The following is a 26,898-nucleotide window of genomic DNA, read 5'->3' as shown; positions in this document are numbered from 1 at the left end:
TCAAAATTTCAGACAGGTCAGCTGGACATGCTGTCTTCAAAATACCAGGCAGGTCAGCTGGACACACTATCTTCAAAATACCAGACAGGACAGCTGGACATGCTGTCTTCCAAATACCAGACAGGACAGCTGGACACGCTGTCTTCAAAATACCAGGCAGGTCAGCTGGACACGCTATCTTCAAAATACCAGACAGGACAGCTGGACATGCTGTCTTCCAAATACCAGACAGGACAGCTGGACACGCTGTCTTCAAAATACCAGACAGGTCAGCTGGACACGCTGTCTTCCAAATACCAGGCAGGTCAGCTGGACACTTTGTCTTCACAATACCAGACTGTTCAGATGGACACGCTGTCTTCAAAATACCAGACAGGACAGCTGGACATGCTGTCTTCAAAATACCAGACAGGTCACCTGGACACGCTGTCTTCAAAATTTCAGACAGGTCAGCTGGACATGCTGTCTTCAAAATACCAGGCAGGTCAGCTGGACACGCTGTCTTCAAAATACCAGGCAGGTCAGCTGGACACGCTGTCTTTAAAATACCAGACAGTTCAGCTGGACACGCTATCTTCAAAATACCAGACAGGACAGCTGGACATGCTGTCTTCCAAATACCAGACAGGACAGCAGGACACGCTGTCTTCAAAATACCAGACAGGTCAACTGGACACGCTGTCTTTAAATACCAGGCAGGTCAGCAGGACACGCTGTCTTCAAAATACCAGGCAGGTCAGCTGGACACTTTGTCTTCACAATACCAGACTGTTCAGATGGACATGCTGTCTTCAAAATACCAGACAGGTCACCTGGACACGCTGTCTTCAAAATACCAGACAGGTCAGCTGGACATGCTGTCTTTAAAATACCAGACAGTTCAGCTGGACACGCTGTCTTCAAAATACCAGACAGGTCAGCTGGACACGCTGTCTTCAAAATACCAGGCAGGTCAGCTGGACACACTGTCTTCAAAATACCAGGCAGGTCAACTGGACACACTGTCTTCAAAATACCAGAAAGGACAGCTGGACACGCTGTCTTCAAAATACCAGACAGGTCAGCTGGACATGCTGTCTTTCAAATACCAGACAGGTCAGCTGGACACACTGTCTTCAAAATACCAGTCAGGTCAGCTGGACATGCTGTCTTCAAAATACCAGGCAGGTCAGCTGGACACGCTGTCTTCAAAATACCAGACAGGACAGCTGGACACACTGTCTTCAAAATACCAGTCAGGTCAGCTGGACACGCTGTCTTCAAAATACCAGTCAGGTCAGCTGGACACGCTGTCTTCACAATACCAGACAGGTCAGCTGGACACGCTGTCTTTCAAATACCAGACAGGTCAGCTGGACACACTGTCTTCAAAATACCAGTCAGGTCAGCTGGACACGCTGTCTTCAAAATACCAGGCAGGTCAGCTGGACACGCTGTCTTCAAAATACCAGACAGGTCAACTGGACATGCTGTCTTTAAAATACCAGGCAGGTCAGCAGGACACGCTGTCTTCAAAATACCAGTCAGGTCAGCTGGACACGCTGTCTTCAAAATACCAGTCAGGTCAGCTGGACACGCTGTCTTCACAATACCAGACAGGTCAGCTGGACACGCTGTCTTCAAAATACCAGGCAGGTCAGCTGGACACTTTGTCTTCACAATACCAGACAGGACAGCTGGACACACTGTCTTCAAAATACCAGGCAGGTCAACTGGACACGCTGTCTTCAAAATACCAGGCAGGTCAGCTGTCTTCAAAATACCAGACAGGACAGCTGGACACGCTGTCTTCAAAATGTCTTCTCTACTGGTGATTTTTATCTTTTTATCTTTTATGTTTGAACTCGTTTCTACAATCTCTTTACACACTTTGTAGCACTTTGATCAGCAATTTCTCCTGAAGGTTTAGCAAATAAGGAAGATTTTTACAGATAATTTAAAGACTACCTAGTTATGTGCAAATAATGTGCTTAGATAACCTTGTTTTAACTGTGAAGTGGTTTTGACTAAAAGAAAATGCTGGTTTTGTCGGTTCTACCAGGTACTTGTACTATACTGACTGGGTTAAATAGAACTGTATTACTAAAATATAAGAGACCAAAATACAGTTTTCACTGACTAAAACTAGACTAAAATAGTCATGGATAATTCTCAGTTATTATAAAGACTAAAAATAAGACTAAAATGTTGAGTAGAAACTTGAGTAGAAGAAAATGAGTCTAAAATAAAAACTAAAATGTCATCTTGAGGCAAATTCTAGACTAAAACTAAAATGACGACAGGCCGACAAAAACAACTGTACAACCAGATTTATACCGTATGCATGTCTACATATCGAGGGCATGCAGGCCTTCATGTGTCATTACGCTGGAAACAGCATCAAACCAACCAGCAGTGACCAGCAAACGTACCAGATTTAAAATGCCAGGACTTGCGTTGACAACTATTGGGGACAATTGTGCAGGTTTTGCTCAAAATGTGTTGCAGGCCTGAGACCAACTGCTAACATCGGCGTCTCTGTCAAGCTGAAGTCAAAATGTCTTCTCTACTGGTGCTTTTTATCTTCCATGCTTTTATATTTGAACTCATTTTCTCCAATCTCTGATTTCATGCATGTAAATTTTATTCCTTTTGATAATTATTTCTTATCTGTGTATTTTCAGAATCGTTCCTCTTAAATGTTTTATACTTAGCAGCACTTTGATCAACAATCTCTGTTTAGCCAATAATTAAGATTGTCACAGAACAAATTGCTAATTGATTTTTACAGGTAATTTAAAGACTACCAAATAATGTGCAAATAATGTGCTAATGTGCCTCATTTTGGCTCATTAAGTCAGCAGGAAGGCTGCCGTGGTGTCCAACAATATGCACCGAGGTATAGCGTGTCATTACTGTCCTCCCTGTGGACTCTAGATGTGTCCCTCCTGGTCTGATGAAAGCCAGGCCGTCAACAGGAAAACAGACTGTGATCCTTAGTGGCCAGAAAGTTAATAATCACAAACACGAATAAACACAATCGGGACGCACGTGGTGATGGGTTCCGTGGATGATGCAATTCTAAATTTGAAGCATGTTCGCAGGTCATTTCTAGTTTCTCTGTATGACAACTAAAGTAACATTTATGGCATTTTACCAGACGCCCTTATCAATCAGTAGTGACAGGGACAGTCAGGACAGTAGTGACTTGGAGACACTCAGGCACACAATGGTAGTAAGTGGGGGTTGAACCTGGGACTCTATTGACATATTTGAACATACAATACATATTTATGGACTGTTTTTCTGTTTTATCTGAAGTAATAAAAGGAAAGATGAACAACATCTCGCCAGATCTCTCCAGACAGGACTTAATTTGGCCACGCAGGAATAACTTGACCACATGACCAAAGGGACTTCATTAAAGCTTCCTCTGATAATGAGTCCCCACTCCTCGCTCCCCTCAGAGACGCATGCTGTAAACTGACCTTCAGGGTTTAGGGATCGGAAGAGTTTTGAAACTCATTAATTAGTTGTAGCAAACATGTTTATGTCCACCGAATTGCATCATGCAGACAAAGGGACAATCGGAGGACATTTGAGGCTTTTCTTCAGAGGCCTACAGAACAATCATTTGCTTTGAATGTATCCAATGTATGATTTGTGTCCTAGAGGTCTACATGTCACATATCACAATGTCACATCAGCACTGTAACAGAGATGATTATCATTTTGATAGGGAAACTAATAGACATGAAAAGAAAGCTCCACGCCCTGGCTGGTGCAATGCAACATCACATTGAGATATGAGCCTAACAACATTAGAAGAACTTCCAATTCGGTTGCTTTGTGAGAGCAGGACAGCACTGAATGTCCACCATCTCTGCTGTAACATGCGGGGTCACACAGGGATCTGTCCTCGGTCCATTATTGGTGCCCTTTGACCTCGACTTCCATTGCTATGCCACTCACTATGGTTCCATTTCAAACAAAGCTTATCTGCTGTCAAGTCCTGTCTCAAACACAACAGAGTTAACTTGCGTTCATGTTCATGCAGTGGTAAAATGTCCTTTTGTCCACAATATTAGACACAGTGTCTTAGCACTGTGTCTTAAGACACTGCTTCCGGTCAAAGACAGATTTCTGCTGCCCGCCTAACCGCAAAGGAGGAATCAAATGTCTGACATCATGCGGTCTACCCATCATGCTTCAGTACTTTGGAACTCCAGAGCATTGCTGAGATCACACCAGAGATGTCTTGAGACCAAAATAAAAGGCCACGGAAGATTCTGACCATCGAAAATCTTACTGCTCCTCAAGGTAAATGCAGCTCTGGGTTCTCCAGGTTCTAATCACAGCCTCTAATGGATAAAAGAGTTTAGTGTAAAATATCAGGTTGTAAATAACATAGTTTGTTAAAGAATATCTAGTGTACTGCATGCATGCGACAATTCTTTTAAATAAGGACTTATTTCTTTGTTAATGTTGATTAAATATAACTGCTTACTTCTTACCTCTTAGGAAACCCAGGAGAATCTTGCCAAATGGAAAATTACACACTTCAAACCGATTTTCTTTTAACCCTGTACAGAGACCAAGGGGGTTTAAGATATCTATTTTTTCTAATAATACTTGTTGTATATTTAGCCATTTTACTTCTTAATATCAGCATCATATTGGTTGTGATGAAGGAGAAATCTCTGCATGAACCCATGTACATTTTTATTTCTTGTCTATCGATCAACGCTCTCTATGGCACCACTGGACTGTTTCCACGACTTTCCATCGACCTCGTCTCCGACGCTCACATTATATCCCGTCCTGCCTGCTTCACTCAGATATATGTTATTTACACTTATGCAATCTCTGAATTCACCATATTAAGTGTAATGGCGTATGACAGATATGTGGCGATTTGTCACCCGCTACACTACCACAACATCATGACCCCGACGATGACGGGTCTTCTCATCGCCGGAGCGTTTTCCTGGTCCTTTTTTTGGATGGCTCTGGTTGTGTATGTCACGGTGAAACTGCCATTATGTGGCAGAGGAATATCGCGGCTGTACTGCTCGACGTGGTCAGTGGCGAGGCTCTCCTGCGTGCCAACATCGAGTAACAACGCTTTAGGAATGTTTGTCGCATCCACAAGCGTCTTCCTGCCCGCAGGCTTCATACTGTACACGTATGTAAGAATTCTTATTGTGTGTAGAAGGAGCTCGTCGGAGTTCAGAGGTAAAGCTCTGCAGACATGCCTGCCCCACATCATAACCTTTGTGAACTATTCCTTGGCTTCATTTTGTGACATTGTGCTGAGTCGCTATGAGCTCGAGGACGTTATGAAAGTCGTGGCTCTCATCTTTTCACTGGAATTTCTTGTGATCCCTCCTATTTTTAACCCTCTCATTTACGGCCTCACTCTACCAGAAATGCGAAAACGGAATCCTTTAATTAAGCATTCAGGTAAAATTGCTGTTATTTCTAAATAACATAGAAACTTGCTTTGTTTTTACGGATCACATGATGTCATTGATATTTCAGTGCCAGGATGACTGATTTTCTTTAATTGCCACAAAGCATGGCACAAAACCCGGAGTCCTGTGACCTCAGATCCATTATAATGGAAATTGTGTTGTTTTTATTGTTAATATTTAATTTGAAAGTTTAAACGCATTTTGTTTCATCAATGTTTTGAACACTTTTTTATTGTTTTTTTTGTTTTGAACACTTTTATTTGTCTTCTATGTCCTCTGTGTATCATGTTCTATGTTCTGTCTGCGTGGGAGAGGTTTTCAAGTAAGAATTTCATTGTGCTCTGAACGCTGTACTTTGTACATATGACAATAAACTTCAACCTCAACCTCGTTTCACCACATCTCCTGTGTAATGAGAGGGATGGATTAGGAACGAAGGCCTGCAGAAATATCACATATGTTATTCAGAGAGCCCAATAACTTACACTCATCATTACGTTTTTTTCATTAATAGGCAACCTGCAGAATAATCATTCAGATAATCATTCTATCGAACACGTAGCTAAAGTCTAAATGTTCGGTAAAAAGGTTGTGCAGGTTGGACCTGCCCTAGAAATGATGGTTTTGTCACGTAATGTTATATGTAGACCAGGCCGTCTACATCCAAGAAAGAGGAGGGGGGAATCTGCATTCTACAAGATGTCTCAAATATATATGTGTGTGTGTACTTTTTTTTTTTGTACTTTTTGTGTTCGGTTAAATTTTTTTAACTTAATAGGGTTTTTTTTGCACGAATGGATGTGATGCATTGATAGAGTGAACAATAAAAGCTGTGTTGACTAAATGGTTCTCCAGAGTATTTCAGACACGTCACTCCACAGAAGTGCATCTATAAAAGCCCAGGACCTAATCTCACGTCCAGGGGCAGAAATCTGACTGCTCCTGAAGGTACCAGAACGCTGCTCTCCAGCCTCTGGTATCTGTATGGAATTATATATTTAAAACTTGCTGCAATTATATTTTCTGAATGGACTTACCTCTCCTTACCTTTCAGAGCTCTTACAGGCTTACACACCCTCACGGTCTCTAAGGTCTCCTGGTCAGTGGCTCCTTGGTCTGCCAAAAACGAATCGTAGGCATAGAGGGGTCCGCACTTTTAGTGCTGCAGCTCCGAGGCTGTGGAAAACCTTGCTTGTGTGTGTGAGACAGGTTTCCTCATTCTCAGCTTTTCAGTCACGCTTGAAACCCCATCACTTCTCTTTGGCTTTCTGTAAGATGCTGACTGTAATTGTTTTTATGTGGTTGTGTTTTTTGTGGTTTTTATTTTATGAACATTTTTTCCTTTACTCTCTGTACAGCACTTTGGGTCCCAGGACTGAATGTTAAAGTGCTTTATAAATGAAGTTTGTATGATATGTTAATATGCAATGATAACATGAATACAGAATATAGTCGGAGAAAAATCACCTGAATGCAAATGACAAGAACTTTTTAAAGAAACTGAATTGTTAAGCTTGATTAAACCAAAATCGTACCCTTTCAGGCTTTTCAAATGGAAAATGGATCTCTTCAGACACATTTTTACTTCACCCTATACAGTTACCATGGGGATTTACGATATATGTTTTTAGTAATAATGCTCATTGTTTATTTTTGTATTTTACTTCTTAATATCAGCATCATATTGGTTGTGATAAAGGAGAAATCTCTGCATGAACCCATGTACATTTTTATTTCTTGTCTATCGATCAACGCTCTCTATGGCACCACTGGACTGTTTCCACGACTTTCCATCGACCTCGTCTCCGACGCTCACATTATATCCCGTCCTGCCTGCTTCACTCAGATATATGTTATTTACTCTTATGCAATCTCTGAATTCACCATATTAAGTGTAATGGCGTATGACAGATATGTGGCGATTTGTCACCCGCTACACTACCACAACATCATGACCCCGACGATGACGGGTCTTCTCATCGCCGGAGCGTTTTCCTGGTCCTTTTTCTGGACGGCTGTGTGTATTAATATCACTCTGAATCTGCCATTATGTGGCAGAGAGATTACCCGGATTTACTGCTCCAACTGGTCAGTTGTGCGACTTTCCTGTGTGCCAACAGTGAGTAACAACGCTTTAGGAATGTTTGTCGCAGCCTCAAGCGTCTTCCTGCCCGCAGGCTTCATACTGTACACGTATGTAAGAATTCTTATTGTGTGTAGAAGGAGCTCGTCGGAGTTCAGAGGTAAAGCTCTGCAGACATGCCTGCCCCACATCATAACCTTTGTGAACTATTCCTTGGCTTCATTTTGTGACATTGTGCTGATTCGCTATGAACTCAAGGACGTTATGAAAGTTGTGGCTCTCATCTTTTCACTGGAATTTCTTGTGATCCCTCCTATTTTTAACCCTCTCATTTACGGCCTCACTTTACCAGAAATGCGAAAACGGAATCCTTTAATTAAGCATTCAGGTAAAATTGCTGTTATTTCTAAATAACATAGAAACTTGCTTTGCTTTTACAGATCACATGATGTCATTGATATTTCAGTGCCAGGATGACTGATTTTCTTTAATTGCCACTTTACTTTACTTTACTTGGCAGAGGCTTTTATCCAAAGCGACTTACAAGAGGACACCAGCAATTCTCATTCGGTTTCTATAGATTTTATAGTTACAAAACTAAGAGCACTGATAAGGCCGATCTTGTCAGGAATAGAACATGCTGGGAATTGTTTAGTGCTAGATGAAAAAAAAAAATATATAGATATATATATTTTGTGTGTGTGTGTGTTAGTGTCGGACTCGTCTGAAATACTTTTTGAACAAGTGGGTTTTCAACTGCTTCTTAAAGGTGGTGGTAGTCCTGGCTAGTCAAATGCCACAAAGCATGGCACAAAACCCGGAGTCCTGTGACCTCAGGTCCATTACAATGGAAATTGTGTGGTTTTTATTGTTAATATTTAATTAGAAAGTTTAAAAGCTGATTCATTTTGTTTCATCAATGTTTTGAACACTTTTTATTGTTTTTTTTGTTGTTTTGAACACTTTTATTTGTCTTATATGTCCTCTGTGTATCATGTCCTATGTTCTGTCTGCGTGGGAGGAGTTTTCAAGTAAGAATTTCATTGTGCTCTGAACGCTGTACTTTGTACATATGACAATAAATTTAAACCTCAACCTCGTTTCACCACATCTCCTGTGTAACAAGAGGGATGGATTAGGAACGAAGGCCTGCAGAAATATCACATATGTTATTCAGAGAGCCCAATAACTAACACTCATCGTAAAGTTTTTTTTATTAATAGTGTAAAGTGTAGTGATTGTCACATGTGATACACAGCAGCACAGCACACGGTGCACACAGTGAAATTTGTCCTCTGTATTTAACCCATCACCCTGAGTGAGCAGTGGGCACCATGACAGGCGCCCGGGGAGCAGTGTGTGGGGACGGTGCTTTGCTCAATGGCACCTCAGTGGCACCTTGGCGAATCAGGATTCGAACCGGCAACCTTCTGATTACGGGGCCGCTTCCTTAACCACTAGGCCACCACTGTCCCTATCCACCACTGTCCTTATAGGCAACCTGCAGAATAATCATTCAGATAATCATTCTATCGAACACGTAGCTAAAGTCTAAATGTTCGGTAAAAAGGTTGTGCAGGTTGGACCTGCCCTAGAAATGAGGGTTTTGTCATGTAATGTTATATGTAGACCAGGCCGTCTACATCCAAGAAAGAGGAGGGGGGAATCTGCATTCTACAAGATATCTCAAATATATATGTGTGTGTGTACTTTTTTTTTTTGTACTTTTTGTGTTCGGTTTAATTTTTTTTAACTTAATAGGTTTTTTTTTGCACGAATGGATGTGATGCAGTGAACAATAAAATCTGTGTTGACTAAATGGTTCTCCAGAGTATTTCAGACACGTCACTCCACAGAAGTGCATCTATAAAAGCCCAGGACCTAATCTCACGTCCAGGGGCAGAAATCTAACTGCTCCTGAAGGTACCAGAACGCTGCACTCCAGCCTCTGGTATCTGTATGGAATTATATATTTAAAACTTGGCTGCAATTATATTTTCTGAATGGACTTACCTCTCCTTACCTTTCAGAGCTCTTACAGGCTTACACACCCTCCTGGTCTCTAAGGTCTCCTGGTCAGTGGCTCCTTGGTCTGCCAAAAACGAATCGTAGGCATAGAGGGGTCCGCGCTTTTAGTGCTGCAGCTCCGAGGCTGTGGAATGACTTGCTTGTGTGTGTGAGACAGGCTTCCTCATTCTCACCTTTTCAGTCACGTTTGAAACCCCATCACTTCTCTTTGGCTTTCTGTAAGATGCTGACTGTAATTGTTTTTATTTTATTTTACTTTATTTTATGAACATTTTTTCCCGAACAGCACTTTTGGGTCCCAGGACTGAATGTTAAAGTGCTTTATAAATGAAGTTTGTATGACATGTTAATATGCAATGATAACATGAATACAGACAGAGAAAAATCACCTGAATGCACAATGACAAGAACTTTTTCAAAGAAACATAATTTTTAAACCAAACCGTACCCTTCCAGACTTTTCAAATGGAAAATGGATCTCTTCAGACACATTTTTACTTCACCCTATACAGTTACCATGGGGATTTACGATATATGTTTTTAGTAATAATGCTCATTGTGTATTTTTGCATTTTACTTCTTAATATCAGCATCATATTGGTTGTGATAAAGGAGAAATCTCTGCATGAACCCATGTACATTTTTATTTCTTGTCTATCGATCAACGCTCTCTATGGCACCACTGGACTGTTTCCACGACTTTCTATCGACCTCGTCTCCGACGCTCACATTATATCCCGTCCTGCCTGCTTCACTCAGATTTCTGTAATTTACTCTTATGCAGTATCTGAATTCACCATATTAAGTGTAATGGCGTATGACAGATATGTGGCGATATGTCACCCGCTACACTACCACAACATCATGACCCCGACGATGACGGGTCTTCTCATCGCCGGAGCATTTTCCTGGTCCTTTTTCTGGATGTTTGCGGGTCTTTATATCACTCTGAATCTGCCATTATGTGGCCGAGAGATTACCCGGATTTACTGCTCCAACTGGTCAGTTGTGCGGCTTTCCTGCGTGCCAACAGTGAGTAACAACGCTTTAGGAATGTTTGTCGCAGCCTCAAGCGTCTTCCTGCCCGCAGGCTTCATACTGTACACGTATGTAAGAATTCTTATTGTGTGTAGAAGGAGCTCGTCGGAGTTCAGAGGTAAAGCTCTGCAGACATGCCTGCCCCACATCATAACCTTTGTGAACTATTCCTTGGCTTCATTTTGTGACATTGTGCTGAGTCGCTATGAACTCAAGGACATTATGAAAGTCGTGGCTCTCATCTTTTCACTGGAGTTTCTTGTGATCCCTCCTATTTTTAACCCTCTCATTTACGGCCTCACTCTACCAGAAATGCGAAAACGGAATCCTTTAATTAAGCATTCAGGTAAAATTGCTTGTAAAACATAAATGTGTTCTGTTTATTAAATGAATTTTGGAGGTTGACGTGTTAAATTTGCTAAACACTTGTATGTGCATTTTGTGACATGCAAAACACAGTGCTCTGTCATCACACCATCAGACTGTAAAATTACAGAGGCTTTTTGAACCGTCTAGGCAATAAACAGAATTATCTGTAAAGATTTGGGACTTCACCAGCCCACCACACTCAGCAGTATTTCAAGCCCTGGGCCCTCCTCAGAAATTACATACCCAAAATAAACTTTGTCATTTAAGTTATTCACTGAATTTCTTACAATTTTTGGGGGAACTGAAATGAAATAATTTCCATTATGAATGTTATTAATGCTGGAGACACGGAGGCTTCAATGTGTTATTTGCTTAACAAAAAGTGGAGACCTGGCCTCCACAGTCACCGGACCTGAACCCAATCCATGGTCATGAAAATAAAGAAAACACATTGAATGAGAAGGTGTCTCCAAACCTTTGGCCTGTACTGTGTGTGTGTGTGTGTGTGTGTGTGTGTGTGTGTATATATATATATATATATATATATATATAAAATGTATATATATTCATATATATGAATTTATATATAAATATATCTATAGAGCATTATAATAGTTACAATAGTAAAAATGTTACAATGGAGCTGATTTGCTCATTTGCAACATTATAAACATTCCAGGGTAGAGTGAGCCTGCAAATACTGTCAGTGCAGGGTTGGGGATGATATAATAATAAGTTATTATTTCCCATGGCTCTGCCTCTTTCTCTCTCATTCTCCCCCTTTACTCTTTCTTCTCATGTTTATTTTCTCTGTAACCTTGGTACCTTTTTACATTCAATATTCACATGTAACTACAATAATTATTTACCGGTGTTAATAAATTAGAAACTGTTCCCTTTTAACCTCTATTGTGCCATGCCTCTTTCTTTACATTTACATTTAAGGCATTTGGCAGACGCCCTTATCCAGAGCGACTTACAATCAGTAGTTACAGGGACAGTCTCCCTGGAGCAATTTTAGGGTTAAGTGTCTTGCTCAGGGACACAATGGTAGTAAGCGGGATTCGAACCTGGGTCTTCTGGTTCATAGGCGAGTGTGTTACCCACTAGGCTACTACCACTCTTTCTGCCAGGTAACATCAAATTAGAGTGGTTGAATACAGCGCTTTTGTGTGGAGGGAGAAAGAGTTTTTCTACACTCTTTTCTCTCATCACCACACGGTTCTTTTTTACACCAGCTTCTCTCCCTGCACCGCGCATAGAGGCGGTTCAAGAACCGGACCATTCACGGCACCCCTGTCTGGTGCCTTCTGGGCACATGCAGCCCCTCTTGCTGCACATCCCTGCAGGCACGTGCTTCTCTCCTTGCACCGCACAGGGAGGTGGTCCCGGAACCTCCGGTTACTGTTCATGGCACCCCTAGCTAATGCCTTCTGGGCACATGCAGCCCCTGTGGGGGCTTTGCCAGACCATCCAGGCAGCCCCTTCTGCGCCTTTGGGACAAGCAGGCCCTCTTCCTGCCTGTCCCAGCTGGGTCCTCATGCCTTCCAGGGGGCTCTATGGTGCTCCACCCCTCTGGAGGCGGACGCAGGCCAATTCCCGGTCCGCCCTCCTCTCCGGCTACCAGAAGACCCAGCTTTGTTGCTTCCCCACACACCCTCCCCTCAGGAGGAATCCGAACTACAAAAAAATTATTTGGGTGAGCACCCCCTTCCCCGACTGGACTAAGGGTTACTTTGGGGCTCGTCCTGGAACCACACAGTCAGGTCAGGAACTTCCTCCATGGGGTTTGGCTCCGCTATTGGGTCGCCATCTGGTGGACACAAAAAGGGCAGTGACATACGGGGCGACATACGGACACAAATGACAAGCACACACACATTTACATTTACAGCATTTATCTTACAATCTGACTTACAATCAGTAGTTACAGGGACATTCCCCCCCTGGAGCAACTTAGGGTTAAGTGTCTTGCTCAGGGACACAATGGTAGTAAGTGGGATTTGGTCTTCTGGTTCATAGGCGAGTGTGTAACCCACTAGGCTACTACCGCCCTACACACACAGAGAGAGACAGACAGAATAGAGGGTCACCTCCTCAGGGGGCACAGCCAGGGTCACATGAGGTATGACCCTCTCGCCGCCCACCATTGCTTGGTCTTCATTCGGTCCATCTCTCCCTGCTGCCACAGGGCTGTGCCCCAGCCCCATGCTGACCCTGTCAGACGCGTGAGGATGGTGGTGATCTTCTCCACATCTGAGGGAAGAGCAGCAAAGTACACGCCACAGGATGCTGTGAAAGACTGGCATGTACCTGCTGCCCCACTAAAGGGTCCTGGGACCAGAGTGATGTCCCTCATGGGGCCTGGTGCGTTGGTGGAGATGGCGGTGGGTGTGTGGCGTGGAGGGTAGTTGACTTCCACTACAGCAGGCGGGGGCGCTGGTGCTGGGCTGTCCAGGCAGAGGGAAGGCAGGTCGGTGACCGGAATGGGAGAGACTGATTCCCCGCAAGGCAGTCCTGGCAGCGCAGTTGCTGGCTCCTTGCTGTCCTCACACCACTGGGAGTGACGTGGGTTTCCACCTCGTGACGAACCTGGACGGGCACGTTGGGCGGAGCCATCCTGGCACCGACCACCAAACCTGTGTCATCATCGTTCTCATCGTAGTCCATGTCTCCCTCATCTTCCTCGTACCCCCGGAAGTCACGTGGGTTGTCACGGACTTCACGATGATGTTGGACGGTCCCGAGGGTCGTCCACCCTGCTGACATCCCGGACCCAGGGTGCGATCAACTCCCACGGGCAGTACTCCAGCCATTCCGGCTGGAGCCCGCCCCTCTCTCCACTGGAGGAACGCCTCCGTTGCTGCTTCCAGGTTTCACTGATCTCCAGGGGTCGACGTCATCACAGAGAAGAAAGCGCTCTACCAGCACAGGGGGTTTGTAACACGGTCCCAGCGCGTCTCGCCGTGGATCTTCCCAACCCCACGGCGTCTCTCCAGCGTTCCCCGCTGCCACCTAAGTTCACTCCAGCTGGCCGCATTCTGGGAAACAAGGATTTATTTATGAATAGAAATAAAAACAAGGCGCGATGGCCGAAAACGCAGAATTAAGAGGATCAACATAAACTAGCCTGCAGGCGTGTGGCGGTTGTCAGAACCAAAAACACAAACAGGTTCACAAAAGAACCTCAAGTTCATCACAGAGTTCACTACAATGCCATTGCTGCAGAGGGGCGGAATCATGGCCCCTTTATTTCCTGTCTTGATGGGGCACAGGAGATTTCTCCACCTGATGCCAATCCTGACATTGCCGGTTCGAATCCTGATCCAAAAGCACCGCCCCCACACATTGTGCCTGTCATGGCTGCCCACTGCTCATCAAGGGTGACGGTTAAATACAGAGGACAAATTTCACCGCGTGCTCTGTGTGCTGTGCTGCTGTGTATCACAAGTGACAATCACTTCACTTTCTTTACTGTGGGAGGCTGGGACATCTCTGCACCAACTCCGATGACCAACATGTCCATTGGCTTTTCCCAATAAAAGCCAGTGCTCACCAGGTGGCCCCTGTTCATTCTTCTGCCGTGAATTGCCTGTTACCTTCATCTGAACCTCGGGAACCAACTCGGGTGATAGTTGGGTGATAGTGGATTCAGGCACCAGTGTCAACCTTATTGACTGGGGCCTGGCATGAAATCTTTGTCTTCCCTGCCACCACTGTCATCCCTTGAATATCTCGCCCCTGGGATAGGGTTGAGTATGGTTCTTTCTCATAGACTCTCCCAAAGATTCAGGAGTGCTGGGAAACCATGTGGCCATGACAGCCTCTGGCCTTCCTGCGCCTGCCACTCTGACTGGCACCACCTCAGCCCCAAGCCCTGACTTAAACCTTGTTCCCACCTACCATGACTTGGTACCCCCAACCTACCCCCTCTCATGGCAGTTTGCCCGAGACTTAGACTGAGTCCACCCTGCCTGCCCCATGCATAGTTGCTTCTGTACAGTGGGTCGACATGAAGTATGTGGTGGTCACCAGACAGAGCACCTCTACCTGAGACTCCCCCCAATTGTGTCTCCGTACCTACGTGTTTATCTTGGTGGCCCTCTATCCTGATTGATGTCTGCACCTATGTGGCCACTTACCCCCACAAAGGCAACTCTCATCACTTCTGCCATTTCCAGAGCCCTGTCGGCCCTGGTCATGTATCCATGGAATTTTTTTCTGGCTTGCTCTCAGGGACCGCTTTATCACGATGGTCCATTTTGCCGTCCTGCCGCATCTACTGTCAGTTGCTCATACTGCAGAAATAGTCCTAAGGGAGGTATTTCGACACCGGAGGACCTCATTAATCACCAGGTTCTGTAGGCAGTTCTGGCAGCAGCTGGGGTTCTCTGTCACACCCATCAGCTGCTGGATGTCCGACACTGGGGCTGCCTCCTACAGTACCTGGTTGATTGGGATGGTTATGGAGAAACATTTCTACGTGCCCAGCCATGGCATCTTCAACTCAGCCCTCATCCAAGGCCTCCATCCAATGGCCTGATGTCATGGAGCTGTCCAGACCTAGTCTTAGTGGAAGAGGTACTGTCACAGCCACAGCCCCCATATCCACTCAGCACAGCGGGCACAGACACCACTGGAGAACACTGGATACCACACAACTAGCAAAGTAACCTGGACGGCGATTTCTCGCTTATTCATTGTAGTTCTCTCACTCAGCCACCTGACTTTGAACCCCGGTAAAGACCCCGGTCACGCTAATTACTTTCTCTGCTCTGACCGGTGCGTTGCAATGATTATGCTCTCTCTGCTCTGTCCCACGCCTCTGACTGATCCGTGGCTCTCTCTGCTCTGTCCCCTATCCCGATGGTGTTGCAACTGCAATCGCACTCGCCTCAGTGCTCGGGCCATCAACCGGAACAGGTGTCCAGCGTGCCCATTGCCTCAAAAACCCTGAACAATTTCCCAGTCTCCCTCACTGTGTCCTTCCCCTAATAAACTCGTGCTTAGTTCAACCTGCTTGTCCGCGATTGTGCATTCCCCTACCTCACATAACATCAACTATCAGTGCTGAATATTCACATTTTTATTAAGAATGTATTATGGACTTTTTTTGGATTGTCTATGTAATTAAGCAACAATGTAACCTAAAAATATATATATTTTTTCGTTATTGCAAATCAACAGAAGTTCAAAACAGCAATATAATGACATCACGGCTTTACCCAGGGGTCTTATGTCCTCAGACCATTTTGAGAAAAAAAAAATACCACATGTGGGGGAGATAAAAAGCCAGGAAAGATTGAGCTCATGGGCAGAGCTCACACTGTCACTGAAGGTAACAGGAGAACATGAAGATTCTCTCATAGATTCACCTCAATTCATAGATGCACCCTCAAGTAAAATAATATGACTGATTATTATTACAATTGTTGTATTATTATTTTAATGCCTCAAGTGTACTTCATGTAATGACTACAATACCAAATGAAAACTTTTATTTCAGTAAAATTTAATGTAGTTCTTTTTTTCTTGTTTCAGACTGTAAATGTATGTTTACTTGTGTAAAACGTGTAAAAAAAATCTTAATGTCTCTTTACTGTTCTTCTTCCACCAGATCCACCCGAGGAAATGGAAAATGACACTCTTCCCTTTTACTTCACTCTGTTCAAAGACCAAGGGAATTTAAAATATGTCTACTTCCTGATAGTCCTGATTGTGTATGTTGCCATTTTATTTCTGAACATCAGCATTATACTCGCTGTGATTAAGGAGAAGTCTCTGCATGAGCCCATGTACATTTTCATTTCCTGTTTAGCTGCCAACGCTCTGTACGGCAGCACCGCGCTTTTTCCTCGGCTTTCTGGCGACCTCCTTTCAGACTCTCATTTTATATCCCGCACTGCTTGCTTCATACAAATTTTTGTCATCTATTCTTATGGAATTTCAGAAATGACCATACTGGCTACGATGGCATATGACAGATATGCATCGATTTGCAGGCCGCTGCACTATCACAGCATCATGACACCGAGGATCACTGCCCTCCTGATCTCAGGGGCGTTCGGCTGGGCGTTCTTCTGGATCGGTTCCGTTGTTGTTCTCGTTGCCAGGCTGCCTTTGTGCTCCAGAGCGATTCCGCGACTCTACTGCTCCACCTGGGGGGTGGCGAGGCTTTCTTGTGTGTCCACGTCGAGTAACAACGCTTTAGGGCTGTTTGTGGCCTCGTCAAGCGTCTTCCTGCCATCAGGTTTCATTTGGTACTCTTACATCCGAATTCTGTCAGTGTGCAAAAAAAGCTCGTCTGAATTTCGCGGTAAAGCCCTTCAGACATGCCTGCCCCACATCGTGACCTTTGTGACGTACTCGTTAGCTTTCTACTGTGACATTCTACTCAACCGCTTCGAACTCAACGCCATCATGAACATTGTGGCCGTCGCCTTTTCACTGGAGTTTCTGTTCATTCCTCCGCTCCTCAACCCCCTCATTTATGGCCTCACTTTACCAGAAATGCGAAAAAAGAACCCCTTTCTTAGGTATTTACCCCGAGCTGCAATGTTTTCCAAGCAATAAAAACATAATAACTATATATAATATTCATAACTACAAGATATTGTATATAAATTGTCATTGTAGTGCAAATGTATGGTGGTTTATGTAATTCTTTTTATGTCTCCATAAAGAACAGCACTAAATAAATGGTAACCAGAACTAATAATGTGAACTAAATGCACTAAATTAATTCAGACTTATTAAAAAATATGTTATGTTAAAATGTTAGCATTTTATGAATGGTCATATAGTCATATATGAATTTTGGATTGTATTAATGTAACAATGAGTATCGCTGAGTAAATGCTCTTGTTTGTCATTTATGTGGATTTATTTCTTCACCCACATTGTCATGTGTTATAAGTATAAAGTGGGTGCTTTATGCCATATTTCAAAATGCAGTGAAATACAAGACTTTCAGGTATAAAAATATGAAAATCTTTGAGTTTAATTTGAGTTATAATTTGTCACTGTTTTTGGCCAGACCTCTGTGCAAATCATATAATAAAAGGTTTGTCTACAAATCACAACATTTTACTATGCTCTATGTACTGAATTGATCTGTACAGTATATTGATAATACAGTATAATCTTGTGCATTTGTATATTATGCTACATTATGCTACATTTTGCATTTAAGCCAAGGGAAAATGTGATTATTAATGTTATTAATCTATATAGTCTACAAACCTGCAGATTTCTTAGAATAAGAATTGTCCAAAGATATTTTGCAACGTTATTGCAACGATCAGTATATTCCAGTTACTTTAAAAATTGGTTCAACACAGATCCTAAAACATTATGCTTTTGTTGCTTGACCATGAATAATACACAACAACCCCGACACAGATTATCACCTCTCTATAACCAACACAGATTCTGGTAACCGTGCAATCATCAGTGACCTTCGAAATTGAACAATTTCAGAAATTTAGCCAATATTTTTATCCTCAGGCAATCAGGCTCCTTGATCAGGATGTGTCACCACCAGAGCGCCATGAAGACGTGAACGTACACTGTTGTCACTACCACTTCACATTTATAAACCTTTATAAATGTAAATGTTATTTGTATCAGTATTCCAACCACAGTAGAGGTGGTAGGGTGGTGGTAGCCCAGTAGGTAACACACTCGCCTATGAACCTATGAACCCACTCACTACCATCGTGTCCCTGAGCAAGACACTTAACCCTGAGTGTCTCCAGGGGGGGGACTGTCCCTGTAACTACTGATTGTATGTCGCTCTGGATAAAGGCGTCTGGTAAGTGCTGTAAATGTAAATGTAGAGGTGTGAACCTTGTCTCACAATTCAATTTGATTACTATCATAAGTGCATTATGGATACATCATGATGCATTCCATACATTTTCTACATCACTTTACATGATGGTTTCAAATACAAGAGTTAAGGTCTCCTTCATCCGTGGGGATTTCGATTTGCTACAATGAGCAGAAAAACGGTCAAGTGCTCAGTTTGCGCTCCATTAACGCCACAAATGGCAGAAAAAACGCCTGGTTCAGACGTCCGTGGCTTCAGGTGACTGAATTTTACTATAACGGCAAAATTATCTCTTCTGTTTGGAGCAAATCTATAGCCTCTTTCGGACTGAACATGCTTCTTCTTATTAAACTGTGAGTTGAGCTCAACGTGCCCCACGGCCTCAGGACGAATAAATAGGTTTGGTTTTAGAAACTCCAGGTAAGGCGATAATGTCATGTTTACATTTACATTTATGGCATTTACCAGACGCCCTTATCCAGAGCGACTTACAATCAGTAGTTACAGGGACAGTCCCCCTGGAGGGTTAAGTGTCCTGCTCAGGGACACAATGGTAGTAGGCGGGATTTGAACCTGGGTCTTCTGGTTCATAGGCGAGTGTGTTACCCACTAGACTACTACCACCACCATGTTGTAGATTTCCGTACACTCAGAGACTGATAAGGTCAGTTTACAAATTTCTAAATTTGCACAAGGCCGCTGAGTGGAAGTGCCCGGAGTGGCGCTGTACTCAGTCCAGGCCGCCACAGTCACTGCCGGCCCTACTTTTTAAAGAGAACTTTTATACCAGGCAACGTTTTTATGATATAATCGATTATGTTCTGCACTGCATCCATGCAGAATCGTCCACGTCTGCATCATGATGCATCGATTATAAGATTACACCCCTAGTGCCCCTAGGATAAAGAGCAAGTAATCTTCCTGATATATTTATTACAACCGTTGATATTAATTTGCATTTACAAATGGACAAATTTAATCACATATTTAATGCATGGGTCGGATGTGATTCAGGACTTATGGGTCTCAAACAAATAGTCATACAACCTTCATCATTATTTGAATATATATTTTTATATTCCTTCTGCAGACTTTTCATGTGTGAACAGACAGAGTCGTTTTCTGCATCCCTGACAAGGTGTTTCCCAAAGAATGTTCTTATTGTCTGAAACCCTGTAATGTCACCTGTCACTGCCCCTGGGCCCTATAGCTCCAGAGCATCTGGAACCATCACACCTGAGAAATGAGGGGAAAGATAAAAGCGCAGGACGATTCTGAGGAGGAGCAGAAATCCTGCCATCACTGAAGGTAACACTGCAGTGTTTACTCATGTGACATGAATGCAGACAGCACAGGAGGCGTACAGAAGGGCCTTTTTAAAAATGGAATATTTGCACATATTGTTAAGAAAAATGCTTTTGTAAAATGCTTTAGAATTTAGAAGGATTTAGTAGTTTCAGGAACAAGACTAAAATTCTGTACTTTAACTGTAGATACATAGATAGATGGCTAGATGGATGGATGGATACTTTAATCATAAAGTATGAAGCAGTATGAAATTGATTCGGTTCATTTTCAGCCATTCGGTACATGTTGTATGCTAATGTTAACTGAAGGAAAAAAAACACCCTGATTCTAACCAATCTGAAGCTGTGTCTTTTCCATCATTTCCAGGAACGCGGATGGAAAACGAAACTTTTTACTTCACCCTGTACCAGGATCAAGGCCATTTAAAATATGTCTATTTCATCACAATACTCCTTGAGTACGTTGCTATTCTGTTCCTCAACATCAGCATAATTCTGACTGTGATTAAGGAGAAATCGCTGCATGAGCCCATGTACATTTTTATTTCTTGTCTGTCGATCAACGCTCTGTACGGCACCACCGGACTCTTCCCACGCCTTTCCATCGACCTCCTCTCCGACTCCCATGCCATATCCCGTCCGGCCTGCTTCACCCAGATTTACATCATTTATACTTATTCCATATCCGAATTAACCATCTTGGCTGTAATGGCTTATGACCGATACGTGGCCATATGCCGGCCGTTACACTACCACAGCGTGATGACGGCGAGGGCGACCGGCCTCCTCATGGCGGCGGCGGCGTTCTGGCCTTTCTTCTGGATGGCGTTCGTCGTTTACCTGGCAGCCCGGCTGCCCCTGTGCGGCAGAGCCATAACCCGACTTTACTGCTCCACGTGGTCCGTGGCGAGGCTGTCTTGCGTGTCCACAGCCGTTAACAATGCGTTCGGGTTATTTGTAGCATCAACCAGCGTCTTTCTGCCTTCAGGCTTCATCCTCTTCACCTACGTCAGGATTCTTATCGTGTGCAAGCGAAGCTCGGCTGAAGTGCGGGGTAAAGCTCTGCAAACTTGCCTGCCCCACATCGTGACGTTTGTAACGTACTCCATCGCTCTTTTCTGTGACGTATTACTCAGTCGTTACGAACTGAGCCCAGTTATGAATGTTGTGGCTCTCATCTTCTCTGTGGAGTTCCTTGTGGTTCCCCCAGTTTTAAATCCTCTCATGTACGGACTCACTTTAGCAGAAATGCGAAAAAAGAATCCATTTTTGATGCAATCACCGAAGATCTCTGTCACTTTTAAATAGGGCTGTAATATGGCATGTCACAAATCATAAGAACGGAAGTTTCTGAGCTGAACATGCTTCATTCAAAATCATAAACAGTGAAATGTTGTGGGTGGATTTATTTCAAGGCAAAAGTTATGTGTTTATTTCTGTAATTATGATTTTATTCTTTTATCCTTTTATTTTAAGCCTACTGATGTGTTAGAGCAAATCAATTCTATTTACAACCAGCACTGAAACAGAATATTGGTAAAAAAATATTTAAAAAAGCACAATGTTCCTTCGCTGAGCTGTTAAATATCACTGCAGGCATTGTTTGTTCAGTCTGTTCATTCTTGTGTGGTCATGTGGTCATTTCCCTTGCTGTCTCTTCTCTTTGTACTTACTTCCTCTAGGGTCAATGCTTCGGAAAAATGACAGTAAAATCTATATACACTAAAAGAAGAAAACACATTTTCTGGAGTATATCTGGAGTATATCTGTAGTGTATCTGGAGTGTATTGCAGAAATTAAAGCATGGATGTCACTGAATTTTTTACAATTTAATAATAAAAAAAAAAAGACAGAGGTTATGTTGTTTGGAGCAAGTGATAGAGTTAAAATCAACTTAGGTTCTTTAACTCCACAATTGACATTTGATGCACAGATCAGCTCAGTGGTCAAAGCCAGCTTTTTTCAATTGAGACAACTGTTGAGAGTCCGGCCACTTCTCTCTCGGCGCCACTTTTATTACGAATCGTCTGGACTGCTGCAATGCACTTTATGTTGGGCTTAACCAGAGTGGTCCAAAATGCGGCTTTAAACTGGTACAGAAACACAGTTCCAGTTCTAGCATTCATTACATTGGCTCCCAGTTCGCTATCGGATGGATATTAAAATTCTTTTGTTTGCTTTTAAATGTCCTCATGGCCTTGCCGCACAGTTTCTGTCTGATCTGCCACTGTCGTATGCTCATCCAAGGGTTCTCAGGTCAGCAGAACATTAATTGTTAGTTGTCCCTTAGACAAGGCGGAAACTGAGGGGTAACCGATCTTTTTCAGTCGCTGTTCCAAGACTTTGGAACGCAATGCCCTTGAACATCAGGCAGGCCAAACCCCTTCCTGCTTTTAAGAGCTCCCTCAAAAAACACATTTTTTTCTCCTCGGCTTTTAAATCTGTCTGAGATGTTGTTTTTACTGTTTTATTCTGGTTATTAATCATTTCTTGGTTGTTATTATTTTATTCGCTGTCTCGCTCTTTTTTTTTGGTCAACTGCGTTGTTTTAAAGTGCTTTATGAATAAACTTGAGATTTAGCTTGAACAAGCTCCTGCCACGATGCTCCAGACTCCAATGCACCAGTTCACCAAACCCGCTAGACATTGCTCACTACTGGGTATGCAGGGAATTAGGTTGAGTTCCTGGGTTCACTGCGGGACACGTACAGAAGGGAAGTGGCAACTGAGTTCCCGGGTTGCCTTACTGCTGGACAGGCAGGGGCGTGGCACCTCAGTGGTACCTTGGCGGGTCGGTATTCGAACCGGCAACCTTCTAATTAGGGTGGCCTAGCTTAACCGCGAGGTGGTAACTGAATTCCCAGGTTGTCTCACTGCTGGACACGCAGGGAAGTGGCAACTGGGTTCCCAGGTTGCCCCCATCATGTGCCCCCATCACCCTGAGTGAGCAGTGGGCAGCCATGACTGGCGCCCGGGGAGCAGTGTGTGGGGACGGTGCTTTGCTCAGTGGCACCTCAGTGGCACCTTGGCGGGTCGGCATTCGGACCAGCAACATTCTGATTATGGGGCCGCTTCCTTAACCGCTAGGCCACCACTGCCCCAAATTGCTGGACACATGGGGAGGTGGCAACTGATTTCTTATATTGCCTCACTGCTGGACACGCAAGGAGGTGGCAAATTAGCTCCCTGGTTGCCTTACTGCTAGACACGCAGAGAGGTGGGAACTGAGTTCCTAGGTTGACTCACTGCTGGACACGTGAGGAGGTGGTAACTGAATTCCCAGGTTGCCTCATTGTTTTATACGTGGGGAGGTGGCAACTGAGTTTCAGGTTACCTTACTGTAGAACAAGTGGGGAGGTGGTTCCCAGGTTGTCTTTACTGATGGACACGCAGTGATTTTGTAACTGACATCCGAGGTTGGCTTACTGTTAGACAGGTAGACACGCGAGAAGGTGGTAACTAAGTTCCCAGGTTGCCTCACTGTGGGGCCTTTGCTTCCACTACAGTAGAGAGAGTCATTGTTCATACCATAGATCACACGTATGTGCGTACTCAGGGTCTCCAATGGGGCCATGATGACTCACTGTCCGGATATCCAGGACACACCAGAACACAGGAGCTTGTCGAAATCTTCTCATCGCCCAGGCTCCCCGGTGCACACAACGAAATGTGTCCTCTGCATTTAACCCATCACCCTTGGTGAGCAGTGGGCAGCCATGACAGGTGCCTGGGGAGCAGTTTGTGGGGACGGTGCTTTGCTCAGTGGCTCCTTAACCGCTAGGCCACCACTGCCACAACCGCATAACCGCATGCCCCACCTGCACTACACAGAAGGTGGAGAACCAATGACCTCATGTCTTCTCATTACCCATCGCCCTTTGTCCCATGTATCCATGGAGTTCATCACCAGTCTAACAAATTATGGCAGGCAATTCCAAATTCTCCCCGGTCTCCCCAAGTCACCTCAGACAAGAGCAATCATCATAAGAGAGGTGCTCAGGCATCATGGCCCTCCTGAACTACTCTCTGACTGAGGACCTCAATTCGGGGCCAGATTCTGGCATCAGTTCTGAGGCCAACTAGGGGTGAAGGTGAGTCTGACCTCTGGGTATCACGCTGGGGTCATTGGTAGGGGCAGTCGTGGCCTAGTGGTTAAGGAAGTGGACCAGTACTCAGAAGGTTGTGGGTTGGAATCCTGATCCGCCAAGGTGCTGCTGAGGTGCCACTGAGCAAGGTACTGTCCCCACACACTGCTGCCCGGGCGCCTGTCATGGCTGCCCACTGTCACCAAGGGTGATGGTTAAAAGCAGAGGACACATTTCGTTGTGTCACCGTATGCTGGGCAGTGGTGGCCAAGCTGTTAAGGAGGTTGCTGGATCGAGGTTGCCCGATGTGCTGTGCTGCAGTGTATATCACAATGACAATCACTTCACTTTCCCTTTCACAACCCTAAATGGACAAACCAAGCAATTGAACCCAGTACCTGTACCTGTACCTGGGCGTCTGACCTGGTTCCCAGGCATGACTGCTGAAGAACCAGGCTTCGACTCTCCTCTCCTACACGCTCCTCTCCAGGAATTACACACATTAATTATCTTTCTCTCTGGCCCGTCTCATTCTGCAGCGCTAAACGCCACCTTCCACAACTTCGCACTGCTTCTCCCGCTTCCACCTTCATCCCCGCTCTTCCAGCACCTCACAATGCTGGCCCTGAAAAGGATCAATAATTCTAATATAAATTGTGTGTTAGTGTAAGTTTATGATTATTGGAACATTGTTTTCAGGCTGAATCTGGTGCTATACAGTCAATTTCAAACACAGTAGGGGGAGCTGCTTGGGGAAGCTGCTATGGCACTATAACTGATTAGTAAGCTTTATTTAAATGCAATTACTTTTTGCCAGGAGTCCATCTCCTTTCCTACAAGCAGGGCTAAAATCTTGCACTCTTCAACCAATGAAAAAAGGAGTAGAACACTCCCACATCTCTGATGTCATGTCATTTCGCCACTCCAGAGAAATGTTGGAGGGATAAAAGCACAGAGAAGATTCTGACTGAGCACAGAAATCAGATCAGTACTGAAGGTAACAGTGCAACATTTTCTATTGATATGGCACTGAAATATGCATATTTAGCCTATAATGTATATTTTTATAAAATTCGTCAATTTAGTGTAATTCTATTTGCATGCTTTATAGATATTCTGTTATTTGAGAGTGATGAATGTTACATTCTTCATTTTCAGGAATAATACCAAAGTCTTGTGAAATGGAAAACGACACTTTTCCGCTCTATTTTTATTTCACTCTGTACAGAGACCAAGGGCATTTGAAATATCTCTACTTTCTCATCATGCTTTCTGTGTACGCCGCCATTTTAATATTTAATGCCAGCATCATCCTCGTGGTGATGAAGGAGAAGTCTCTGCATGAGCCCATGTACATTTTCATATCCTGTTTATCCGTCAACTCTCTGTACGGCACCGCCGGACTCTTCCCGCGCCTTTCCATCGACATTCTTTCCGACTCTCACATGATATCCCGCCCTGCCTGCTTCACCCAGATTTACGTTATTTACAGCTATTCACACTCAGAACTAACCATATTGGCAGTGATGGCGTACGACCGGTACGTGGCCATATGTCAACCGTTGCACTATCACAGCATCATGACGGTGAGGACCACAGCTCTCTTGATAGCAGGAGCACTTTTCTGGGCCTTCTTGTCCATCGCCTTGGTCGTGATCCCTGCTACCAGACTGCCTCTGTGTGGAAGGACAATTTCACGACTTTACTGCTCCAACTGGTCGATTGCGAGGCTGTCCTGTGTGTCGACGGCGAGCAACAATGCTTTAGGCTTGTTCGTTTTAACAACCAGTGTGTTCCTTCCATCAGGCTTCATCCTCTACAGCTACATCAGAATACTTATCGTGTGTCAGAGAAGCTCCTCGGAATTCCGGGGGAAAGCCCTGCAAACGTGTCTGCCCCACATTGTCACATTTGTGACATATTCAGTGGCTCTTTTCTGTGATGTTTTGCTAAATCGATTTCAACTTGACCAGATTATGACCATTGTGGCTCTAGTCTTTTCCCTGGAATTTCTTGTTGTTTCTCCTGTTATAAATCCTCTCATTTATGGTCTGACTTTACCGGAAATCCGAAAGAAGAATCCTATTTTTACACACTCAAGCAAAATCTCCATAATGTCTAAATAGGAAATAGGAATTTCAGAATTTTAAACAAAACTATGTTCCTTTTATATAATGATGGATTTGAAGTGAAAAGGTATAACCCAAGATATTAAGCCGTTCTTTATGTGTGTGGTGAAGAATTGAATTTAAAAAAAGAAAATCCAGTACCATTCTTCTTGTGTGGTTCTATAATTCATAAGAATAATGTTATGTACTCAATAATGAGATGCACTCAAATATGTTGGAAGATGCTGATTGTCAAAACAAAGACAGACACATTAAGACTTTGAAGAGTGACAGCCTTCTGCTTCGTCCCAGCTCTGTTGTTTTTAGGTGATCCATTATATTCTGATACTTAACATGACTATATCTCTGTAGTTGTATCCTTTGAAATATTATCCAAACTGAAAATTCTGTGAAATTAGCATAAGGTAGAAAAATATAATTGGAAATATTATTATCAACCATGTTAAATTGTTTACTATTGTAAAACAATTTAACACTGACATCTGTAATCCATTTTTTCCAAAAACCTTTAAGTGTATTTAATATATATTTATATAAAACTCACCTTGTTGCCAGCCTGACTGACTTGAAAAAAA

At 43.7% G+C, this 26,898-nt stretch overlaps 6 protein-coding genes across 6 annotated transcripts; all 6 read left to right on the top strand.

Annotated features, from left to right (window-relative positions):
• Nucleotides 1–4,523: 4,523 nt before the first annotated feature.
• Nucleotides 4,524–5,597, top strand: LOC114773259 (olfactory receptor 142-like). Its single transcript, XM_028965782.1, has one exon. The coding sequence runs from the start codon at nucleotides 4,524–4,526 to the stop codon at nucleotides 5,466–5,468; it is 945 nt and encodes a 314-aa protein (XP_028821615.1). The 3' UTR covers nucleotides 5,469–5,597.
• Nucleotides 5,598–7,005: 1,408 nt separating this feature from the next.
• On the top strand, nucleotides 7,006–8,005 carry LOC114773264 (putative gustatory receptor clone PTE01). The gene has a single exon (XM_028965789.1). The coding sequence runs from the start codon at nucleotides 7,006–7,008 to the stop codon at nucleotides 7,948–7,950; it is 945 nt and encodes a 314-aa protein (XP_028821622.1). The 3' UTR covers nucleotides 7,951–8,005.
• A 2,024-nt stretch (nucleotides 8,006–10,029) lies between these two features.
• Nucleotides 10,030–11,166, top strand: LOC114773257 (putative gustatory receptor clone PTE01). Its single transcript, XM_028965780.1, has one exon. The coding sequence runs from the start codon at nucleotides 10,030–10,032 to the stop codon at nucleotides 10,969–10,971; it is 942 nt and encodes a 313-aa protein (XP_028821613.1). The 3' UTR covers nucleotides 10,972–11,166.
• A 5,436-nt stretch (nucleotides 11,167–16,602) lies between these two features.
• LOC114773255 (olfactory receptor 10J5-like) lies at nucleotides 16,603–17,544 on the top strand. The gene has a single exon (XM_028965777.1). The coding sequence runs from the start codon at nucleotides 16,603–16,605 to the stop codon at nucleotides 17,542–17,544; it is 942 nt and encodes a 313-aa protein (XP_028821610.1).
• Nucleotides 17,545–20,100: 2,556 nt separating this feature from the next.
• LOC114773260 (olfactory receptor 142-like) lies at nucleotides 20,101–21,663 on the top strand. Its single transcript, XM_028965783.1, has 2 exons — nucleotides 20,101–20,110; nucleotides 20,477–21,663. Exon 2 carries the CDS (start codon nucleotides 20,485–20,487, stop codon nucleotides 21,415–21,417), a length of 933 nt encoding a protein of 310 aa, XP_028821616.1. The 5' UTR covers nucleotides 20,101–20,110; nucleotides 20,477–20,484; the 3' UTR covers nucleotides 21,418–21,663.
• A 3,703-nt stretch (nucleotides 21,664–25,366) lies between these two features.
• LOC114773258 (olfactory receptor 142-like) lies at nucleotides 25,367–26,543 on the top strand. Its single transcript, XM_028965781.1, has one exon. It carries the CDS (start codon nucleotides 25,376–25,378, stop codon nucleotides 26,318–26,320), a length of 945 nt encoding a protein of 314 aa, XP_028821614.1. The 5' UTR covers nucleotides 25,367–25,375; the 3' UTR covers nucleotides 26,321–26,543.
• Nucleotides 26,544–26,898: the final 355 nt, after the last annotated feature.

Source organism: Denticeps clupeoides, unplaced genomic scaffold (genome assembly GCF_900700375.1).
Source record: "Denticeps clupeoides unplaced genomic scaffold, fDenClu1.1, whole genome shotgun sequence".
NCBI classification, from domain to species: domain Eukaryota; kingdom Metazoa; phylum Chordata; class Actinopteri; order Clupeiformes; family Denticipitidae; genus Denticeps; species Denticeps clupeoides.
Note: the sequence above shows the minus strand (reverse complement) of the source record. Positions and strands in the feature narration are given on the sequence as shown.

Bases quoted from the DNA above. Each gene is read 5' to 3' on its own strand.
- LOC114773264 (XM_028965789.1), top strand. From the start codon at position 7,006: ATGGAAAATGGATCTCTTCAGACACATTTTTACTTCACCCTATACAGT.
- LOC114773260 (XM_028965783.1), top strand. From the start codon at position 20,485: ATGGAAAACGAAACTTTTTACTTCACCCTGTACCAGGATCAAGGCCAT.
- LOC114773257 (XM_028965780.1), top strand. From the start codon at position 10,030: ATGGAAAATGGATCTCTTCAGACACATTTTTACTTCACCCTATACAGT.
- LOC114773259 (XM_028965782.1), top strand. From the start codon at position 4,524: ATGGAAAATTACACACTTCAAACCGATTTTCTTTTAACCCTGTACAGA.
- LOC114773258 (XM_028965781.1), top strand. From the start codon at position 25,376: ATGGAAAACGACACTTTTCCGCTCTATTTTTATTTCACTCTGTACAGA.
- LOC114773255 (XM_028965777.1), top strand. From the start codon at position 16,603: ATGGAAAATGACACTCTTCCCTTTTACTTCACTCTGTTCAAAGACCAA.